Source organism: Heloderma suspectum, chromosome 1 (genome assembly GCF_057233095.1).
Source record: "Heloderma suspectum isolate Gila_16-S chromosome 1, 16-S_ref, whole genome shotgun sequence".
NCBI lineage: Eukaryota > Metazoa > Chordata > Lepidosauria > Squamata > Helodermatidae > Heloderma > Heloderma suspectum.
This window is the reverse complement of record NC_139458.1, coordinates 349,203,916-349,225,629: the sequence shown is the minus strand read 5'-3', so window position 1 is coordinate 349,225,629 and position 21,714 is coordinate 349,203,916. Positions and strand designations below refer to the sequence as shown.

The 21,714-nt window shown below is 43.9% G+C and overlaps 1 protein-coding gene across 1 annotated transcript in view; it reads left to right on the top strand.

The window, feature by feature from the left end:
* Nucleotides 1-21,714, top strand: part of SYNE1 (spectrin repeat containing nuclear envelope protein 1) — a 459,183-nt gene that overhangs the window by 116,982 nt on the left and 320,487 nt on the right. The window contains exons 16-23 of the mRNA XM_084827854.1: nt 993-1,089; nt 3,432-3,634; nt 7,405-7,569; nt 7,810-7,962; nt 8,572-8,715; nt 10,213-10,386; nt 12,525-12,683; nt 13,778-13,942. Of these exons, the coding sequence (XP_084683980.1) occupies nt 993-1,089; nt 3,432-3,634; nt 7,405-7,569; nt 7,810-7,962; nt 8,572-8,715; nt 10,213-10,386; nt 12,525-12,683; nt 13,778-13,942 (1,260 nt within the window). The remainder of the gene's footprint in view (nt 1-992; nt 1,090-3,431; nt 3,635-7,404; nt 7,570-7,809; nt 7,963-8,571; nt 8,716-10,212; nt 10,387-12,524; nt 12,684-13,777; nt 13,943-21,714) is intronic.

The following is a 21,714-nucleotide window of genomic DNA, read 5'->3' as shown; positions in this document are numbered from 1 at the left end:
CTTCTGCTGCTCCTGCCGCCGCTGTCGCTGCTGCTGCTGCTTCTGCTGCTGCTGCTGCTTCTTCTTTATTTTTTATTCATATGGGAGGAAATAGCATGGTCCATTCTACAATGCAAAATGTCAGTAACACCAAAATAACTGACTAATGTGGCCTAAATGCTTTTGTAGAGTTGTACATCTGTCATCTCCCCTCCCCATTATTCTCTGTTTCCACTGATTTCTGGACTCCGACAGTTTCTCTTGTAATGGTGCCGGTTATCACTTCTGTGCAGATTCGTATCCCAGGTCAGCGCACAGTTCTAATACAGCACTGCAGCTTATAAAATTATGCAACTGTTTTGTGCACCTTATCCCAAACATACCTACATCCTGGAAAACCAGGTCATTCGATCACACCTTCTGTCCAGCAAAGGGAAGCATTTCAAGCCCCATTGATTCAGTGGATTCTTCACTCTCTCCCTTTAAAATGAAGGTGAGATAAACGTATGCAACTTTTGCTGAAGCGTGCCTGTGTATGGCAGGAGTAGAGCACATGCACTGCATGAAGAAGGTTCCAGCTTCTAAGCTTAGCAACTACTGGTAGGGCTAGGAAAAACCCAGCTGAATTCTTGGAGAGCTGCTACCACTCAGTGCGGACAGTACTGAGCTAGATGGACTAGTGGTATGACGCAGTATAAAACAACCTCATACGGTCATTTATTGCATCTGCGTGACATCTGCGTGCCATCCCATCTGCAATGAGTTACCTTTCCGATAAGTAATACGTTTGTCAGTGCCCAAGTCTTGCTGAAAACTTCTATTACTATTTCCCCCATGTAACGCACTTTGTGAATATTGTTAACATTCAGAAGCATCTCCACAAAGAAGCTAACAGAGAAGATGAAAAGATGAAATCAGACAAAGCTCTTAACCTATGTGGTAGTGTAGAAAATAGCAATATTTTCCCATAAATTGTGTTGTTGATATCATTCACAATCTCTTTTCCTTTTCAGACTGTTATAGAAAATAACAGATTTTTTGATCAGTATGAAGTTACGTATCAGATCTTGAAAAAGGCAGCTGAAGTGTATGCCAAAGCTAATGGCTCACGTAAGTAGTGATGTATTTGTTCAGCAACACTTTTAAGTGCTGTTGGATTCCATTTTTATTGTGTGATCAGGCTGAACTGTCGCTAAGCAACTAGGAAATTGACAAAATTAGAGTCCGTGTAGGTTAGCGCAGAGGGAATGAGCAACAAGATTAAGACTTTTCAGACCAATACTCATTGCTAACACAGTAGGCAGCCTATGCTTTTGCAGCATGTTCTCCAGTTCTTATTGCATTGAAGCATATGAAAACAAGGAATCTCTAGTCGTGACGGAGGAGTCCATTGGCAGCCTTATTTTTAACCCAGTTAAATCAGAATTTAAGATAGCAATTTACTCTGTGCATCAGTGTTGATTTCAGGTTCCTGAAATATGCATGTGATTTACACTTTCTACATGGAACTTGTAGTTTTCTGTTTCCTTGTTTGAAAGAGAGACAGAGATTTCTATGTTATGCTATTGAATCCATGGGTCACTCCTATATAGAATATAAAATTGGACAAGATGTTATGCAATTCCTTCCATATTTTATTTTTGGAAAAGGTACTTGGTTTTTAGCCTTAAAATTGCATTGATAGTACAGAGTTGTTGTTTTTTCTGCGCATATGCTTCAGTGGTATCAGAACTAAGTTTTAGGGAAGCCACTGTCATTCAGTCTCAGTCCCATATTTTCAATATGGCTTAGAATAATATTACTGACCAATCTAACATGTTCCTTGTAAAGTTTACTGACATAATATACGTGAAGCTCTTTGTGCACTTAAAAATATATTATTTATTTATTTATTTATTTATTTCTATACCGCCCAATAGCCGAAGCTCTCTGGGCGGTTCACAAAAACTAAAACCAAACAACACATAATAAAACAATTTAAAATATATAGAACATTAAAACCACAATATAACAATACAACCACAATAAAACCTAGCAGCAGTACAGGAGTTTAAAATACAGATTTAAAACAGCAAAGATAAAAATTTAGAAAGCTAAAATGCCTGGGAAAATAAAAAGGTCTTCACCTGGCGCCGAAAGGAGTACAATGTAGGCGCCAGGCGAACCTCACTAGGGACCACATTTACCACATTTAAAGACAAGACAGCCTTCTGAAGGTGGCTCACATAACATAATTCTAATAAAGATATATAAACTTATAATTATAAAATACAAAATCAGCGTAAGAACTACAAAAACATACTATCTATAATAAAGAGTAAAACAAGCAGCAACAATTTAAACATTATTTTAAAAACCTGAGCCAGTATGGAGAGGCCCATTCTCTCCTCTTTTAGGATGGTGCTTGCCATCTATTAATTAATAATTAATCAGGGAACATTTTTGTCAATCAAAACTTTTAAAATTGATTGATCAACCCAATTCTTTTATTAAAGATTGCAGCTATCATTATTGCTGTTACTGTTCAGTTTCTGCTTCTTAGGGATTTCATCCCAATCAGGCGAGGTGATGATGTGGCACACCTCGGAACGCCACAGGCAATTCTTCCGACCTTGGCATACCAGGCTAATGGCTACTTCTTCGGCTTCACGCTCCCATGCCTCATTAGAGGCCAGGCTGTCCTGCAACGTTTCTCTAATTAACAGCCTCAGATCTTGCTCTTTTCTCAGCTCGTCCTTGGGCTGTTCTGCAGTTTCCTCCCTCCATTCTAACTCCTTCTGCCCAACAGCTGCTAAAGCTGTCAGCAATAACCATGCTAGAGGTCCTGCACGCTGCTTCTCTTTAGCTGACCACTTTCTCAGCTGCAGAGATTCTAACGCAGCTTCCAGACCCACTGGTGTGCAGTCCTCTTCAACTTCTGGCCATGCAATCAGGCCACTCAGGACCACCAATTGCTTTGCAGCTGGACCCCATAGACCCTCCTGTGGCCAGCTTGGTTGGATCAGACAGTTTCTCTGAACCCAGAGCCAAGGGGTACAATGGGTCTTGTACTCTACATGTCAGCAATGAGGCAGCACGACACTAGGAAGCACCCCTAGCGTTCATTCTCAGCATAAACTAACAGCACTTGGTTCTCAAGCATAGCCACCTTCAGCTTTGAGGTAAACAAATTCTGCTTCTCAGGCTCATCAGTGATAAGACATTCTCCTTATTAGAGGAATGTTCTTGGAGCTGCTTCTCACCCTTTTGACTCATCTGACTACATCAGGAGGCCAGTTAAGGGAAAACAGCAGCCCTCTGACCAAAGGCAGAGAGCATTATGGATGTAAGCCACTCTAAAACTACTAATAGCCTGGTTCAGGCCTGGGGCCTTACACTTTTTTTATATGTATATTGGGATAGTCATTTCAGTTGGGTCAAGACTTTCGTTAAAGCCCAGTTCTGTATTTCAGCGGAAGAAATAGAGAGTGTTACAAGATTCATGAATGAGACAACAACACAGTGGAGGCATTTGTCAGTAGAGGTGAGAAGTGTGAGAAGCATGTTAGAAGAAGTCATTTCTAACTGGGACCGATATAGCAGCACAGTGGCTAGTCTGCAGGCCTGGCTGGAAGATGCTGAAAAAATGCTGAATCATCCTGAACATGCCAAAAAGGTAAGGTTCGAAATCCTACAGTAGCTGTTTTTATGTTCAGCAAAGACTAAAGAACATTATGGACTAGGGATGTACGAAACTCACTTACCTTTTCACAGAATCTTTCGTGGTCTGGGGGGAGGCACTCCGTCCCTCCCCCCAGAATCCTCAACGAGGGGCGAGGTGATCCGGTCCTACCCCCTGGAATCCTCTAAGGCTGGCTCCACTCCGCGGCCAGGCCGTGGAGCAGCCAGCCAGGGCCGTCCGCAGCCGGATTTCCAGCCGCGGATGGGCTGCTGCGGACGCAAATGGCGGCCGCCATAGCAGCCGCCATTTGCGTCCAGCCAGGCAGCTGTGATAGGTTTGCATTCCCTATTTTTCGCCGATTTATCTTACATAAATATTTACGTAGGCTAGAACGGTGAAAAATAAAGGGCCCAGTACGCTATTTGCGTTCCCCTTTTTTTCACCGTTTTATCTTACGTAAATATTTACGTAAGATAAATCGGTGAAAAATAGGGAACGCAAATGGCGGCCGCCGTAGCCGCCGCCATTTGCGTACGCTGGGGTTTTTTGGGGGGGGTTAGCCGTGACAGGCTACGTAAATTCTTACGTAGCCTATCACGGCTGCAAGGATGGCAATGGTGGTGGCAGGAGACCAGCTGCCGGAGCCATCGCTGCCGCCTCTGGAGCCGCCGCCGCTGCTGAATCTGCCGCATCCACCCCAGGTAAGTGCCGTCCCAGGGGGATTCTGCAGGGGGGCGGGGGGCAGGAGGCCATTCCGCCATGGATTCCGGGGGGCCGGATTCTAAAGAATTCTAAAGAATGCGGCCTCACTGGAATCTGTGGCAGAATTCTCTGCCATCCCTATAGTGGACACGTGAGTACCTGCAGTTATCTACTCACCTAACAATGGTTAGCTTGGTTGGTTTTAATGGCACCAATTACCAGTTGGACAGCAAAAAAAGGAGCAGTCCATTTACCCTGACAGGTGATTAGGATTCTAAAGCTGACAGCTCCAACTATCCATTAGTGCTGCATGCATAGTCCTAATCCAGCAGCGGGAGCCATTCGGGCAGCACACTTTTGTTCATGTGGTTGTTGATGCTGAAAATGACTAGTGCATAGGGATGGCAGAGAATTCCACCACGGATCTCGGTGAGGCCGAATGCCAGTGCATTCGACCCCCCGAAATCTGTGGGGAATGGCCTGCCACGGCTCCGGTGGCAGCTGCGGTGGCGGCTGGTCTTCCGACCGGCTGCCGCCACTGCCATTTGCAGTCTTGTTAAAAAACAAAACAAAACGACGTGATAGGCTATGTAAAGATTTACGTAGCCCATCATGGCTGGGTTTAAAAAAAACACACCCGCATATGCAAATGGCGGCGGCTACGGCTGCCACCATGCGTTCCTTATTTTTGGCCGTCTTAGTCTACGTAAATATTTACATAAATGAAGACGGCGAAAATAAGGGCAATGCAAAGGGCTATTTGCGTTCCCCCTTATTTTTGCCGTCTTAGTCTACGTAAATATTTACGTAGACTAAGACGGCCATTTGCGTACGCGCTTTTTTTTTTTTTAAGCCAGACGTGATAAGCTACGTAAGTCTTTATGTAGCCTATCACGGCTGACTACAGGGATGCAAACGGCGGTAGCTATGACTTCCGCCATTTGCGTCCCTGCTAGCCAGCGGCGGGATGTCTGGCTGCTGGCGGAGCTGACCGGCGGCTCTGCGGAATCCCTGCGGAGCGGAGCCAGCCAGCCTGGGCTCCGCGCCTCCCCCCCCGGTGAGGATTCCAGGGGGAGGGACGGAGCACTTCCCCCCCCAGCGGAACCCGGCGGAGCCAGGTAAGGGGACTTTCGTACATCCCTACTAGTGCACAAAAAACTGCTTTTTTGTGTGCGTTGCCCATGGTACAGTAGAACAAAAAAGTATAGTTGTTTAGGTGATCGATAAGAACAGAAGGAGGAAGAAGAAGACCAGCATGATGCATGTGAGTCGCGTGTGAGCCATTTTCACTTTTAATTAAAGGTTCGTGATAAGCAAACTCAGAAACTCTGAGATGTTTATGGGTTAAACATAACAGCCCAATAAACTCAATAACAACCATGGGTTAAACAACCCAGGAATTGCTGCCATTACATGTGGACCAGGTCTTAATCTACTCTGTCTTCAAACAACTTAAATATGAAGCCTTCATCTTTATAGGAAGCCTGGGTTCAGAACATAGAAAGAAATAGAAATGTTTTATGTTTTCATAAGCCAGCGATTAAAATAACAACCTCAGCTTAAAAGCCAGAAGCCCGCTTTAACCAAAGGTAGACCAAAATGGAAAAGTCTGAAGGGCCCATTTAAACGATCATAAGGTGGGAGCTGAACATATATCCTAGGGAAGAGAGTTTCACAAATAGAAGCCCTCCGTGCCCACCATTCTAATTGCTACTGCTGGCAGGCAAATGAGCAGGGGCCCTGCCCCAGATCTTAAGATTTGGGCAGGTTGGTATGGGTGCAGGCAGTTCTTGAAGTAACTTGGTCCCAAACCATTAGGACTTTGAAGGACAATACCAGCACTTCGAATTGATCTTGGAAGCAAATAGGTAGCCACTGAAGCAGAGGCACAGTATGTGTAATGTGATCCAAATGCCTGGCCCCCACCGCCATATTCTGCACTAGCTGAAGCTTCCAAACTATCTTCAAAGGCAGCCCCTGTTGAGTATATTACAGTAGTATTGCCTGAATGGAACCACAGCATGCATAACTGAAGTGAGATCTGCTGCATCCAGATACAGTTGCAGCTGGCGCACCAGCCTCAGCTGACAAAAAACACTCCTGACCACCACACTCCCTTGTGCGTTGTGCCTAAGAAGATAGCCCAGGAGAACACACAAACTGTAAACCTAGTCTTTCAGAGGGACTGCAACCACATATAGATATGGCTGAACACCTCTATCCAGATTTGCTGGCTTTCTTACCAGAATACTTCTGTCTTGTCAGGATTAAGTTTTAGCTTGTTTGGCCTTAGAGCTACATGTCATCAGGATACTGATGACATTCTAGCTGAAAGCTCCAAATGACTTCTCCCAATAACTTTGTGTGAATGTTAAAGAGCATAGGGGGCAGAATAGAACCCACAGGCTAAAGGCCATGGGATAGAGCAAAAGTGACATAGCACCACCAATTGGGAATGCTCATCAGGGAAAGACCAGCACCAGTTTAATACCAAGCCTCCCAGGTGACCAAGAATGATGTCATGGTTGATGTATCAAAGGCTGCAGAGAAGTCCAAGAGAACCAACAGGGTTGCATGCCTTCTGTCCATTCCCCAGCGTAAGTCATCCAGAGCAACCAAGGCTGTTCCCATGCCGTGACCAGGCCAAAAACCAAACTATTGATGAGGCCAAACTATTCTCCCTGGGTGATATTTGAGAGTGTAAATACTTTTTAAAGGCTTTGGATATTTATCTACTGCTGATTATTTATATTTTATAGTAAAAGTTGCCTGTTCCTTCTAGTTATTTGTCCTCTGTTTTAAAAACAAAGAAGTTAGTTTTAATTAGAAATGTGTTCATGAATATTTTAAGAAGAACCTTAACTAAATGAAAATGAAAAGGTTGGAGATCCGTGCCTTAATTCTTCATTTTGATAGTCATAATAACTTTTCCGCCTGAGAAATTTGTAGCAAACTTTTCACAGGATACAGAGAACAGACTGAGGATTGCCTGCTTAAGCATAATGTGGTGTGACTTGTTATGTTTACAACCTGTTCAGCAATGCTAGTTGTGTTCTTTCTAGGATTTCTTCCGGCATTTACCACAGTGGATACAGCAGCATACTGCTATGAATGACGCTGGTAATTTTCTAATTGAAACGTGTGATGAGATCATTTCCAGAGATTTAAAACAGCAGCTGCTGTTACTGAATGGACGATGGAGAGAGTTATTTATGCAAGTTAAACAAGTATGTCCTTGGTGATATTTCTCCCACAATTATTAACCATTGGCACACAACAAAGCATATATATGATTAACTTATCTTAATCAATTTAAAGATGTTTATATAACTTACGATACTTTAAAGATATATGACTGCAGAAATACAGTCATATATCTTTAAAGAGAGCACTAAAATGTAAATGTAAATTTCTGTTCCTGAAGCACTCTGTGTTTTCTTAACCCTCCATTTTCTCTACTTTCATAGTATGCTCGGGCTGATGAACTAGACAGAATGAGGAAGGAATATTTGGATGGTGTTGCTGCCTTGTCTGCTTTCACTGATGAAGCAAAGAGGAAAATATGTGTACCTTTAGAAGTGTCCTTTCTAAACATAAAGATGTTTCTCCAAGAACTGGAGGCAAGTTTCCAGAAGAATTTCTTTCCTTTCCAGAAGAATTTTTTTTTAATAAATGTGTGATGGTAGTTGGGTGATAATTAGTTTACAAAATGATTACATCCTAATGTCCTGTACTGTTCTGCCTGCTGTGCCATTCCCATTCCCAGTGGTACTGGGAGGATGCTCTTGAATGCTCATAACCCCCTTTAAATACTGTGCCAGTTTACCTGCTGTAGTTTTAAGATATTTTCTTTTCTTGCAAATCTTACGTCCCTTCTTGTACTTCTCTCTGGCTTGCATGGTAACCAGTGCTTTCCAATGTGAATTAGGTAAACAGGGTTTTCGGTTATCCTCTGTCAACTCAGGAACCAAATTTGGAATGAGAATAGCATTCTATATCTAATATATTTTCTACGATGTCATCTTCACAAAAATGTTCCATAAGAATATCTTAGACAGACCTTGAAGTTACTTATTTGGATTTAATTATGAAATCATGTTAATTAATACAAATGAAGAGGAGGATGCTACCTTTATTAACGGTTGTAACTAGCAGGAAAAGACGCTCCCATATGAAAAGAACATGTGTGTGTAGTACATACATAGTTATTGTTGGAAAACATGTTGCAGGATATTAAACAAAAAGTGCCTGTGATGGAATCTCAGTACAAGATGGTTACAAGGACAGGACAACTTGTTACGAAAGAAATTCCACAAGAAGAAGTCATTGAAATGCTTGCAACAATGTCAGGAATCAAAGGACGGCTAAGCAAGGTAGTGTGTTCCCCCCCTCCCTAATACACACACATGACTATTCAAGTAATTCTTAAAGTTATTCCAAATCCTAATGAGAGCCAGTTTGGTGTGTTGTTAGAGTGTTGGATTGGGACTCAGGAGATCTGGGTTCTAGTTCCCACTCAGCCATAACATTCACTGAATGACTTTGGCCAGTCATTGACTCTCAGCCTAACCTACCTCATGGGGTTGTTGTGAGGATAAAGTGGAGAGGAGGAGGACCACGTAAGCTGCCTTGGGTTCCTTGCAATAGGCAAGAGGGTTGGATATAAATGTATTAATAATAATAAATAAGTACAATAAAATAAGGCTGGCACTGATGTGGATTTGTCTAGTGTATGTACTTATTTTATTACCCCCAGAAACCATCAGATTGTGCTCTGACTTGGTTCAGACTAACAGAGCCATCCCTGTGCCCCTCTTGCCTTTTCCAAATGTACTCCCTGTGGATCCCTAGCATCCCTAGACACTGCTGTAGGCATGGGCAGCAGCATCCAGAGAAGTCAGAAACTATGGGAATTACATGTCCTGTGATTCCCATTGGCTCTGGAGGTTTGTTGCAGCATTTAGGGTCTAATGGAGGCTGTGATGTGGTGCTCATCATGAGCCCTCCATGTTGCTACTATATGTCCTGGTGAACAGGAAAAAGCCAGCAATGGGGTGAACTTATGGTGGGACCGAGTAGTAGAAGCTAAATCTACATTTGTCCCAGTTTGGGTTTCAATTATTTCTGGAGAGCATTCACCAACATTATTGTGTCAAGCCATTTGTCACACTAGCTTTGCAGCCTTTTTAATAAGCTTCAAAGCATCTGCTAGGTAGGCAGAAGCTTTAAATCTATGAATGGAGCAGCTTATCAAGCTTACAGCCATTCTACAACTTCTGCAGAATTAAGCACTATAGTGAAGTTCACCAGTTTTGATCCTTGTGTATTTTTTCTGAAAATCTTGCCTTTCCTGATCACGGAAAACCCACAAAAAATGGGCAGAGGATCAAGCCAATTAAACAGAAGAGAACAAAAAGCATGAAATATTGGGTAAAATGCAGAGTAGGAGAAAGAGGGCTGGAGTAAGAAAAAGAGGAAGGATAGCATCAAGAAAAGAATTGGACAGAAATGACATGAAAGATGAGGCTGGAAGGCTGAGACAGTGAAAAGTGTAGGAGAAAAAGTGAGGAGGAGGAAGCTGCTGCTGAATATAAGACAATAGACAATGATATTTCTATGACTATATATTTAAGTGAATAATACTGTATGGAACATGTTACTATTTTAAACCTTTTGGGTTGGTGGTATTTTTTGCCTGAATAAGCATGCATGATAAGGCCCATTTAAATCTTTAAAAATGTACAATGAAGTGAATATATAAAAATGAGTACAATAATGCTAGGTAGTTCTGTTGTGTTGTGTCATGTAATTTTGTTATGCTGTTTTGATTTAAGAATTAAAATACATGTGTATATTACTACTACTTTCAGGTTAATGAGTCCTGCCCAGTTGTGCTCTATGAATCTCAACAGCTACTTCCTCACCTTGAAGAATTAGAGAAGCAAATTACACATTTTTATGAATCTCTTGATAAGGTCAATGAAATTATTTCTGTCCTAGATCCCGAAGTCCAGCCTGCTGATATTTTTAAACAGCAACATCAGGTATTTCTTACATGAACATTCAAAATGAAGTTGCTTGATTAGTTTACTAGAAGGGAGTGATACTTTTCTGAAAACGTTAAAATTATGGATCTTTGATCAGGGAATCAGTTTCAGTGTCTAGAGACTCCACTCCAGGCAACACCAGGTTCCCTTTCCTTGGAATAGAATCATAAAATAGTAGGGTTGGAAGGGGTCTGCAAGGCCATCGAATCCAACCCCCTGCTCAATGCAGGAAGCCTGATTCCCAGGCGGTCTCCCATCCAAGTACTAACCAGGCTTGGCCCTGCTTAGCTTACAAGATCAGACGAGATTGGGCACATCCAAGTTCCAACCCAGTTGGAGTTTTCTCCGTAAGTCTGGCATATTAGAACCCTATTAGTCAATGAAAATTTCTTATTGATTCAACATATGGCTGAAGAAGGGGGAATAGCTCTGTGGTAGAGCACATGTGTAGCATGGAAAATTTCTATGTTCATTCCTTGGCATCTCAGGTTGCAGGGCTAGGAAAGTCCTCAACCTGAGGTCCTGGAGAGCTGCGCCCAGACAGAGTCAACAATACTGAACTAGATGGACTCAGTATAGGGCACTTCATACATTCATTTTTGCATTCACCATACTAAAATATCACAGGATTTCCTGTGCATGAAATTGCAACTGATACCCCCACACACTACTCAGAAGTTCCTGTCCACATACATGATTTCTAATGACATGGTACAGAAAAACAGCCATAGGCTTTATGCTACTGGAAATAATGTACTGGGGTGTGTGCACTCCTGTGCTTGGTGAGAGTAGAAGTCATCTTCTCAAGCAAAGGAAAACAGACACTTGGGCAGCAACCGTATGCACTAGGGAGAGTCTTATACACTTCTGAGTAAACATGGAGATCTCACTGCGTGTGGTGTTGTGAATTTAATCTTACTAAAGCAATATGGAGCTCTCTGGTCACATGCAGCCCATCACTCACTTTTATATGACAGGCATATTCCTAGGACCCCAACAGTCTCATCTTGCATAATTAACAAAAAAGCATGCTTGAATAAAGCCTTGTACACAACCAAAGGAATGTGGTATGAACGTGGCTTGGTGAGGCAGCCTCTCTTAAGACAGCTCCTGCTTCAGGAGATTATCCTCCTCGGGAGCCATCATAATTAAACCAAATGGCTTTATTTTCCCCTAACTGGATTTTCCAGCCTTGAAGATTCAGGACCATCTGCCAGATAATTCGAGGCGGCTGACCTTTACTAAACTCACAATAAAGGTGCTTTCTTAAACACCTACGGCGCAATGTATGTTAATACGTTTGTACAGAAAAAAGTACTTCAACTCTACAACTTTGTTCTGTATAAACATGCATAGGATTGCACGCTTAAGGTGTCACCTTACAATATATAAGGATAGGAGATGAGTAACTTCCTACATGTCAGTAACTTAAATCTAGATCCTAAGTATGTTCACTCGAAAGTAAGTCCCCTTTATTTTCTAGGGAAAAGTATTTTTTAGAACTGCAGCCTTAAGTCACTTGCTCAGAGATGTACTTGCCAACCTTTTATCTGTTGAAAGGTGGTCATCTGTTAATATCCAAATAATAGATCTTCAGCTATTGGGCAGTATAGAAATGTAATAAATAATAATAAATAATATTGAAGATGTTAATTAAATTTGAATAAAGATGCTCTCACTCCTGGAGACTGAATTCACACTCACGGTAACCAATGACGTCACATGAACACAGAACAGGAAAATAGGCATATAGCATTTAGTGGATTTTACTGAAAACTCTAAGCAATAATTTTAAAATTACAGCCTTACATTAGAAGAATCCAATATCTAAGATGTAGTCCTGTGTCATTACAAATGTTCAAAAGCCATTAAAAGCGATAGAACTTCAGTACACATAATTGCATACATGATCGCAGCCTTATTTTTTAAAATTAAATTCCCATGAAATTACATTACCGTGACATCTGTACTCTAAAGAAGAATCCACTACTTATTATAGAGAAAATAAAGTTGGAGATGTCACCTTGCAATCAGATTATATGAACCCTGCAATGATGTCATTCTGACTACTTTGTTTTCCTTACTGTTAAAAATGTCCTTAATTTTACTTTAATTTTTATTTTATTTTCCTGTAGGATCTAGTAGCTTATCAAGAAAATTGCAAGAAAGCTGTATCACTAATTGAGAGAAATAGCAAGAACATTACAAAGTTTGTGGCCTCAAGTAAGGTTTTACACCACTTCAGTGTTTCAGTACTTCAGAAGAAAGTCATAGAAATTCAAGCAGCTTTTCAGGTAATGTTTGGGGAGTGGTTGTGGGATTTCAGTAAATTTTGGAACATTTACAACATAAAAGAGCTGTGCCTTCCACTCAAATGGCTGGAAAGAAACCCAAATTGACTCAGATAGGTGATATAAAGCAGTTTCAGATTTGAAAGAAAATATTCATGGATTTGTTACATACTTGATTGAAAACAGCCCTTAAACCATATTAAAGAACCAGTGTGGTGTAGTGGCTAAAGTGTTTGACTGAACTCAGGAGATCTGGGTTCTAGTCCCCACTCTGCCAGGAAGCTCACTGGGTGTTTTTGGGCCATTCACTGACTCTCAGCCTAACTTACCTCGCAGGGTTGTTGTGAATATTAAATGGAGAGGAAGTGATCATGTACGCCACCTTGGGCTCCTCAGAGGAAAGGCAGGATAAGAAAGAAAGAGAGGGAGAGAGAGAGAGAAAGAAAGAAAGAGGAAGGAAGGAAGGAAGGAAGGAAGGAAGGAAGGGCAACGCAAATAGAAACAAATTAAAAGTTATGGTCTGGGGGCTGAATGCACATTATGCTCAAATCCAGGTGAAAAACCTGCAACACTTGTTTTCTTTAAAGCAAACTCCACTTTAGAAGGCTGGATGATGGAGGACAGAAAGAAGCAGCAGGAGGGCTTAGCAACATGTGATATGTAATTTTTAAAACCCAAACTGCTTCAGGAGTTGAAAATTTGGAGTGGAGAAGCAGTGGGGGAGGGAAGGATGGGGTGCATCACCTTTTGGTGTGTGTAGCTTTTCTGCGAATACTTTTCTGAATACTTTTTCAGCATAAATTTAGACAGAGAAGAAATCCTGGCTTACCCTCTGTGCTGGCCCCTTGATTCCCCAAACTGTGCTGGCCCCTTGATTCCATTCCCCTACAGCAATGGAAGGTCATGTTGAAATTAAAGCAGTCCAAATCTAATCCAGCTTCACAAGAGCCATATTGTTTCAAAACTTCACCTGAAAGAAATGCTAGAAAGGGAACAAGGCAATATCCATTATTTTGTTGCATTCCTTTTGGAGTACTATAACATGATAATGAAATGTTAGGTAAAACATTTTGTTCTGTTTTGACATATAAATTAAGAATATGGTCAAGAGGACAGGTGATTGGAAGAAAAATGTTGAGGCAAATAGTCGTTTGATGAAGAAATTTGAAGAATCTAGAACAGAATTAGAAAATGTTCTACAGATTGCTCATTGCTGTCTAAAAGAAAGAGGTAATCCTGAAGAACTTCTCCGGAAACATACAGTAAGTATAACTCTGATTTGGATATGTTTTTATTCATTTGTCAGTAGTGTATATTTAGCATTGCTCAATTACAGTGTACCATCTATTACTTAGAACAAGAGGCCAGTGTGTATTTCCATATAGCCCAGGGATGGGGAATGTATGGCTCTCCAGATGTTTTTGGACTTCAACTCCCACCCTACCCACATTTTCCCCCCTGGCTTGCAAAAGGAGAGGGACAGATAAGTGACACACTCTGTCTCCCATACCGAGTAATGCCCAGTATATTGTGATGTGTGCTTGTTTAGTTGGGGGCAGTGTGGAGGAAGGGGAAAGGACAATTGTGAGCCCTCTGTGGCTTAATTTACCATCTGGAGAGGATATAAAGTTTAATATATCTCTTCCTGAGGAATATATTTAGGCTGTGATCCTAAGCTCCAATACCAAGTACATCTTTCAGATCAATGTGACTTATTTAAGAGTAGATAAGGTTAGGACTGCAATGTTAGACTGAGCTTAGGAACATAAATTGTGTGCATGTACCTCTTTACTGTCAACAAACATTTAGAGGAGACTGCAAACTACAGGGTGTTTCAAAATGATGGACCCAATTTCAAAGCAGTATATTTCATGATGGCAACATGTTACAATTACACCAAAACTTACAAACCTTTTAACGAGTTATCAAGTTTTACTAACCATTTTATAAATGCTCAATGAGCCCTCCACCTGCTGTATGGACAATATCGAGACGATGTTTGAATTCATCCCAAACGCCTCTCAGAGTGTCTTCTTCCACTGAAGTCACCGCTGCTGTGATTCTGTTTTTGAGGTCATCCAGATTAGTCGCTAATGGTGGCACAAAAACACGTTCTTTGACGTATCCCCACAAGAAAAAGTCGCAGGGTGTAATGTCTGGAGATCTTGGGGGCCAAGAGTGTAGCACCAAGTCTTGGGGTCCCATGCGGCCTATCCAACGTTGAGGCAGTGTGGCATTTAGAAAACGTCGAACCTGCAGGTGCCAATGCTTGCTTGCTGAAAAATGAAGTGCTTGCTTGCTGAAAAATGAAGTCATCAGAATCTTCATTAAGTTGTGGAAAGAGCCAGTTCAGCATTTCGAGATACGTTTGCCCCTTAACTCTGTTTCCCTCGAAAAAGAAAGGGCCATAAACCCCTTTTTGTGAAACAGCACAAAACATGTTCACCTTCATTTTCCTCTGCGTGGTCGCCCTGTGCTCTTCCCCGTACATAAACAGCCTGTTTCCTCAAATTGTCGGTACCAACAACAAATGCTCTTTGGCATTGGCGGATCAATGCCAAAACTCCGTTGAAACGCATGCTACACCACAATTGCGGATTCAGTCTTGCTGAACTGCAGAATGCAAAACGCCTTGTGTTGTGGGGTCGCCATCTTGCTAATGACTGAGGCTAGGGGCTGTTTGTGCGCTGAGAGAGGCATCTAGCAGTAATCATTTGAAACTCTATGCCCCACCCTTTGAAGTGGTAAGAGTTTCATTCATGGGCGGTTCATGGTTGCAGAGATATAGCGATTTCAAATTGGGTCCATCTTTTTGAAACACCCTGTAGAATTTTGATTCTTCCTGTTGCTGTCTAACAACAACAACAGTGGGCCACACCAGCAACAACAACAACAAAAACCCTGAATGTGCTGGTAACAGAGGTTCAAACTACACATTACCTTTAATACATAGCATTTAGCTACATCAGTGCGTTTTTTCTTACTCCGAAGTAAGTATGAGGGACCCAATCTGGATTGGGACCCTAGTGTGAAGGATAGGGGGACTTTTACCATTTACCCGCTGCTATGGTCTAGATCTGAGTGGCTGCACCTGTGATTTCCATAGGGGAAAAAAAACCATTTGCTTCTGAATGGAGTTGCATGCTGCCTATTAAGGTAAAGTGCAGTTTGGATGGAAAGGATGGGCGGAATCTAACTTCATGTTACATTATTACATCGCATGTAGCTGAGCCCTCTTTACTTTTCTTTTACTGTAAAGTAAGTGTGCGCAGCATCAATTTGGATCACAACCACCACACATCAGGAGGGGAAGATTAAACCTTGCTTCCCCAAATTTCCCCTCCCATGTGGGGGTTAAAAAACGGAGAGAAAACATTAGTGGGGGCTTTTCTCTTTGTTATATAGGTAGAGGGAATGACTGTAAGATTCAGCAGGCCTCAGACACAACTGTCATTTTTCTCTTGTGCATGTATATAAACTAGGGGTGGACGAAAGTCACTTACCTGTCGTCGAAGGCCGTTCGCGGTGGGGGGGAGTGCTTCGCTGCTCCCCCCGCGAAGTTCAGGCCGGGGGGGGAGGCTTCCCGCCTCGCCCGGCCAAAATTCAGGCCGGGGGGGAGGCTTCCCGCCTCGCCCGGCCGAAATTCAGGCCGGGGAGGAGGCGCCTCGCCTCGCCCGGCCGCGAACGCGAAAGTAAAAAAACAAAAAACAAAAACTTCCCCTGATAGGCTACGTGCCCTTAATAGCGTTGCCCTTATTTTCGCCGTAGTCTACGTAAACATTTACGTAGACTACAGCCACCAAATAAGGAACGGGAATGGCAGCTCCCTATGGGGGCCGCCATTCGCGTACGCGCTTTTCTTTTCTTTTTTTTAAAGTCACCCGTGATAGGCTACGTGACGATTCACGTAGCCTATCACGGCTGACTTTGCAGATCTAGCCGTGGTAGGCTACGTGAATCGTCACGTAGCCTATGAGGGGAAGTTTTTTTTTCTTTTCTTTTCATTACAATGGCGGCGGCGGCAGCCGGTCGAAAGACCAGCTGCCGCTCCCGCCTCGCTCGAAAACCCACCGAACCGCCGGCCGGACCAGCCACCGGGAGGGACATTCGCAAAAGGTAAGTCCCGTCCCAGGGGGGGGGTGCAGGGGGTGGGGGGGTGCGGAGGATTTCTCCCCGAAACTTGTTCGGGGGGCCGAACACGTTGGCGCTCGGCCCCCCGAAGTTTCGGGGAGAAATTCTCCGCCATCCCTAATATAAACAGTACATCAGGTGGGTCTTATGCGCCACCTAGTGGTCAAAGGCAAAATCGCTGCTCCAATTAAGCCTTTTAACTGTCTTTCCCGCTGTTGAAGCTCAGTTTTGCGATTTTGTCTCACTGAAGTGGTCATGGATTCGCCTTTCTGCATTCTTCTGACTCAGGCTTGTTTTTTTCATTTTCTCCATAACTTTGCATGTCCATGTGTTATTGTCTGTCCTCTTTTCCTCCCTTTCTAATCTTTTTTCCTTTCAGGGAAAACAGTTAAAAAAACACACACACACCGCAGCTTCTCTGTTCTTGTCAGCTACCTTCGTCGTCATCTCCAACTGCCCCCAGCTTCCAGTTTGGCCAGCCTTTTCCCCCTTGTACCTTCGGCTCTGCAGTTTGCTACGGGGAAAGCTACAGGAAAGTCCCTTTCTGCCTGCAAATCTCCTCATAAACCTTGCATGGCAGTCTCCTCGGGTTCTTCACAAGCTGCCTCTGTGTGGCCTCTGTGAGCGACAAAAGGCAATAATGGCGGCCATTACTGACCCTCCTCCCATTCGTGCTGAAGCGGCTTGTCTGTGTACAGCTTCTGAAAAAGCCTTTCCATCGCATTCGGAGCTCCCTTTTCTCCGTCTTTGGGAGTTTTCCTCAGCAGGGCTCAGAGCAAGATTGAGTGCCCACAACAACCCTGGCTGGTATGGATGTTGGGAGTTTGGGAGGAGGAAGAAGAGGAGGACAACGAGGGGGGAGCCTGGCCTTATGCAGGAGTCCAGCTTTTGCTACTTCTCCAAGGCTGTTGGCCAGAAGGAGCCCTGGGACAGATGAAGATCCCTCTGATGACAGAGAGGCAGACTTGGCTGGGACTTTGGGCAGTCTGTTTTCGATGCAGTCTTCCCTGAAGGAGTTCCAGGGCTTCACAGACTGCCCTGTGGGAGCAGGGGCATCATCCTCCAGGCCCACTGCTTTTTCCTGCCAAAACCCTGTCAATACCCTACAATTAGGCTGCAATCGGGGGGGGGGGGATTCCACCTACTCTGCTACAGCTCTTGAAAGGGGTGTTATTCGCTGACCTGACTAAGGACGCCTTGGTTCATTCTCAGCCTTTAACCCTTTCTATGTCTGCTACATCTAGAAATGCTGCGCAGCCCTCTGGATCTCTCATAATGGCACAGCAGCCTCCACAGGCTCCTTCTGCTCCAACTTGCGACAGGGTTCATATACAGATCCTCATGATGTGCCTAGGAGGAAGTTAAAAAGAGAATGTCCAACCCAAATCTGGATTCTCCTAACTCAGATGAGAATGGTGTGGACTTAATTGTCCTGGACCGGTGAGTGTGACCTCGAGGGGCCTGATCCCTATCACCTATTCCAGGACTCACATTGTCTTCCTCTGCTGTTTGAATCTATGGCAGCCTTCGGTTTGATTCCTTCAGAGGAAGCTCCTCAACCCTCTACTACTAGGGTGGCAGCTGTCCTGGTCCTTAGCCCAAAACCAAAGTGGCGAAGCTGCCTGCTCTTATCCCAAAAGTGATTAAAGGTGAGTTGAATTCTCCTTTGCAGCACAAGAAATCCATCAATATTGCTAACAAACATTATGTTTTAGAGCAGCTTATTATGGATTAAATTAAAGTCCCACTTATTGATGTACTTGTAGTGGCTCTGGTGAATCATGCTCTTCACGAGAAAGATACTCATGTGCAGCTCAAGGAATCAGTTGAGTGCAAGCCGGATACTGGTTTGAAGGACCATGAAGCAGCATCCCTGTCTCTTTGAGTGGCAGCTTCAGCATCGTTTTTTGCCAGACCTTCCCTCTTGTGGTTGGAAGATGTGTTGGACGGGGCACTTGATGATCCAGCCAGATTATATAAGACCCTTCTCAAACTCTCGAGAGCGGTAGCTTTTATTGCTGGTGCCTCTTTGGATGCGGCTCAGTTCTCTGCTAAATCCCGAGCAGCTGATGTGTTTGCCAGGAGACTCCTTTGGCTTTGCCATTGGGAAGCTGCTCCTACTTCGAAGTCCAACCTAGCATCAGAGCCTTTCACTGGGGGCAATCTCACTGGGGGAGAAGCTGTAAAGGACATCCTAGTCGAGTCAAGATAAGAAGAAGGTTATGCCCATGGCACGAAAGAAGGAAGAAAGGCATTTCTTTAGGAGATCTTTTCATCCTTACCAAACCAGCCAGCCATTTCATTTCTCCAAAACCTCTGGGCAAGGGAGAAATGTTTGGTCTACCCATCCTGCCTGGGCTCGTTCCTGAGGAGGAAATAAAGGCCAACAGAACTTCTCCACTGCATATGGCTCATCCACCATGTCAAAGGGATACAGGCACCAATTTTGACACCAACCTTTTGTTGGTGGGTGGTCGTCTTGCTGGGTACACTGACAAGTGGGTGGTCATCACCTCAGATGGTTGGGTCCTGGAGATTCTTTGCTTGGGTCTGTGTCTTGACCTCCCCACTATTTTTTCCCATCACCAGCCCCAGCAAATTCAGCCAAGAGGGAGATGGTGAAATTAGCTATCCAACTTCTACTAGATATCGCAGCAGTGGAACTGTTGCCTCTAGAAGAGAAGGGATTAGGGCTCTGTTGTCACTTCTTTACAGTCTCAAAGGAAGATGGACCCATCAGAGCTGTCTTGAATCTCAAGTTTCTCAACCACTTATCTGTTACTGCTGGTTCCAGATGGAGCCTCTTCTGTCCATCAAAGAAGCTCTTTGCCTAGGAGACTTCATGACTTCAGTGGACCTCAGAGAAACCTATCTCCACGTTCCTATCTTCCTCAACCCGGTGCTACCTCCTTTTTGCCTTTGAAGGGTCCCATTTTCCATGCAGAGCCATGCCTTTTGGCCTAGCTTCAGGTCTCAGGGTATTTACAAAGATCATGGTCACCTTGGTGGCACATCTTCACATGCACGGGATCTCAGTATACCCTTACTTCTCTCATCCATTCAGCCTCTCAGCATCAGGCAATGGATGGCCTGCAAGTTACCCTGGCATGTCTCAAGGACTTCAGTTTTCTGGTTAACAGTCAAAGAGTCATCTGCTCCCCTCTCATGGAATACTCCACCTGGGGGCCTTAATAGATATGGAAGTAGGGATCATGGCTGTCCCTCCAGAGAGGTTCTCCAAAATTCAAGCTGCAGTCTTCAAGACGTCAGTTGACCTCATGCTTCTAATGAAGGTTTGGGGCCTCATGGTGTCAACATTCCAGGTAACTCCTTGGGCAAGATTTCATTCTCGTCCCTTACAATGGGCCCTGCATCCTTTCCAAAATGACGTAACTTCAAGATGTCACTTGAACAGTCATCTGTCCAGACTGTTTGAGCCTCCTTCTGCTGGTGATGCCTTTATCCTGTTCTGGAGAGAGGGGTCCCCCTCCAGGATCCCCCAAAACAGTGACTACATCAGACACCAGCCTTTCTGGTTGGGGAGCTCTGTGCAAGGGGAGGATGGTTCAAGGAACCTGGTCCTCAGGGGAGCTGCGGCTTCCTATTAACCTACTAGAACTCCAGGCGGCCAGGCGAGTGGTTCAACACTTCATGCAAGTATTTCCTTTCTGGTCTTCATTCAGGTGGACAGTGTCACAGCCAAAGGCACACATCGACCATCAGGGAGGAATCAAGTCTCCAGACCGCTAGGCAGAGGCGGACTCCCTCTTTCTTTGTTCAAAACATCATCTAGAATCCCTCTCTGCAGAATACCTAAGCTGGAGACAGAATATTCAGGCTGACTGGCTAAGCAGAAAATGGCTAAACCAAGGAGAATGGATGCTGCACCCAAAAGTCTTTGAAGAGATAGTCTCCTGTTTCAGGAGAGTCCAGGTATTCCTGTTTGCATCACAAACCAGTCACCAGGTCAGCATGTTCTTCTGCCATTATGCATCTCCAGCAGCAGAAATGACAGATGCCCTGTCTTCCTCATGGCCAGTTGGTCTTCTGTACTCTGTTCCGCCACTCCCTCTTCTCTCCAGGATTCTGTGGAGATGAAGGAAGAAAAGGCAAGACTCATTCTAGTGGCGTGGAGACCCTAGTTCCCTGACCTGATCGATCTGGCAGCGGCTCCTCCTTGGCCCTGCTCTCTGTGGGATGACCTGTTATCTCAAGGCCATATCCTTCACCCAAACCCTGTGTGGCTTCAGTTACATGTCTGGAAATTGAACAGAAACATTTCACTAAAGTAGACCTCTGCCCTGCGGTAATAGAGATTATATTGGCCTCTAGGAGATCATCTACCCGCAGAATTTCCCAGAGTACGTGGAAGATATTCTCCACCTAGTGTACTAGGAAAACTATTTGGGACCCAAAAATCCAGAATCTCAGACCTTCTAGCATTTCCACAAGATGGTTTGGCTCTGGATCGCAAGCCTAATATGCTTAAGCATCAGGCTTTCATGCTATCTACGCTTTTGTCAAAAAAAAATCCAGATAGGTCCATGGGCTCTCATCCTTTTCTTAAACAGTTCCTGCCTGTGCAGAGCTTTTTCAAAGTCACTTCCAGTTCAACATCATTTCCTTACCTGGAATCTCCATAAACTACTTTCAGCACTTCAGATGCCACCCTTCAAGCCCCGGAAATCAGTATCTCTCTGATTGCTCTCTTTCAAGGTTTTATTCTTGGTGGCTGTAACATCAGCCAGAAGGATCTCCAAACTTAATGCCCTCTCTGTGAACACCTGTGTGTAGAGATAGAGTGGTGCTCTGTCCTAACCCCTTTTTCCATCCAAAACTTCTGTCTCCTTTTCATTGTGAACAATTCTTCCCATTTTTGTCCTTCCCCCTGTGCACCCCTCAG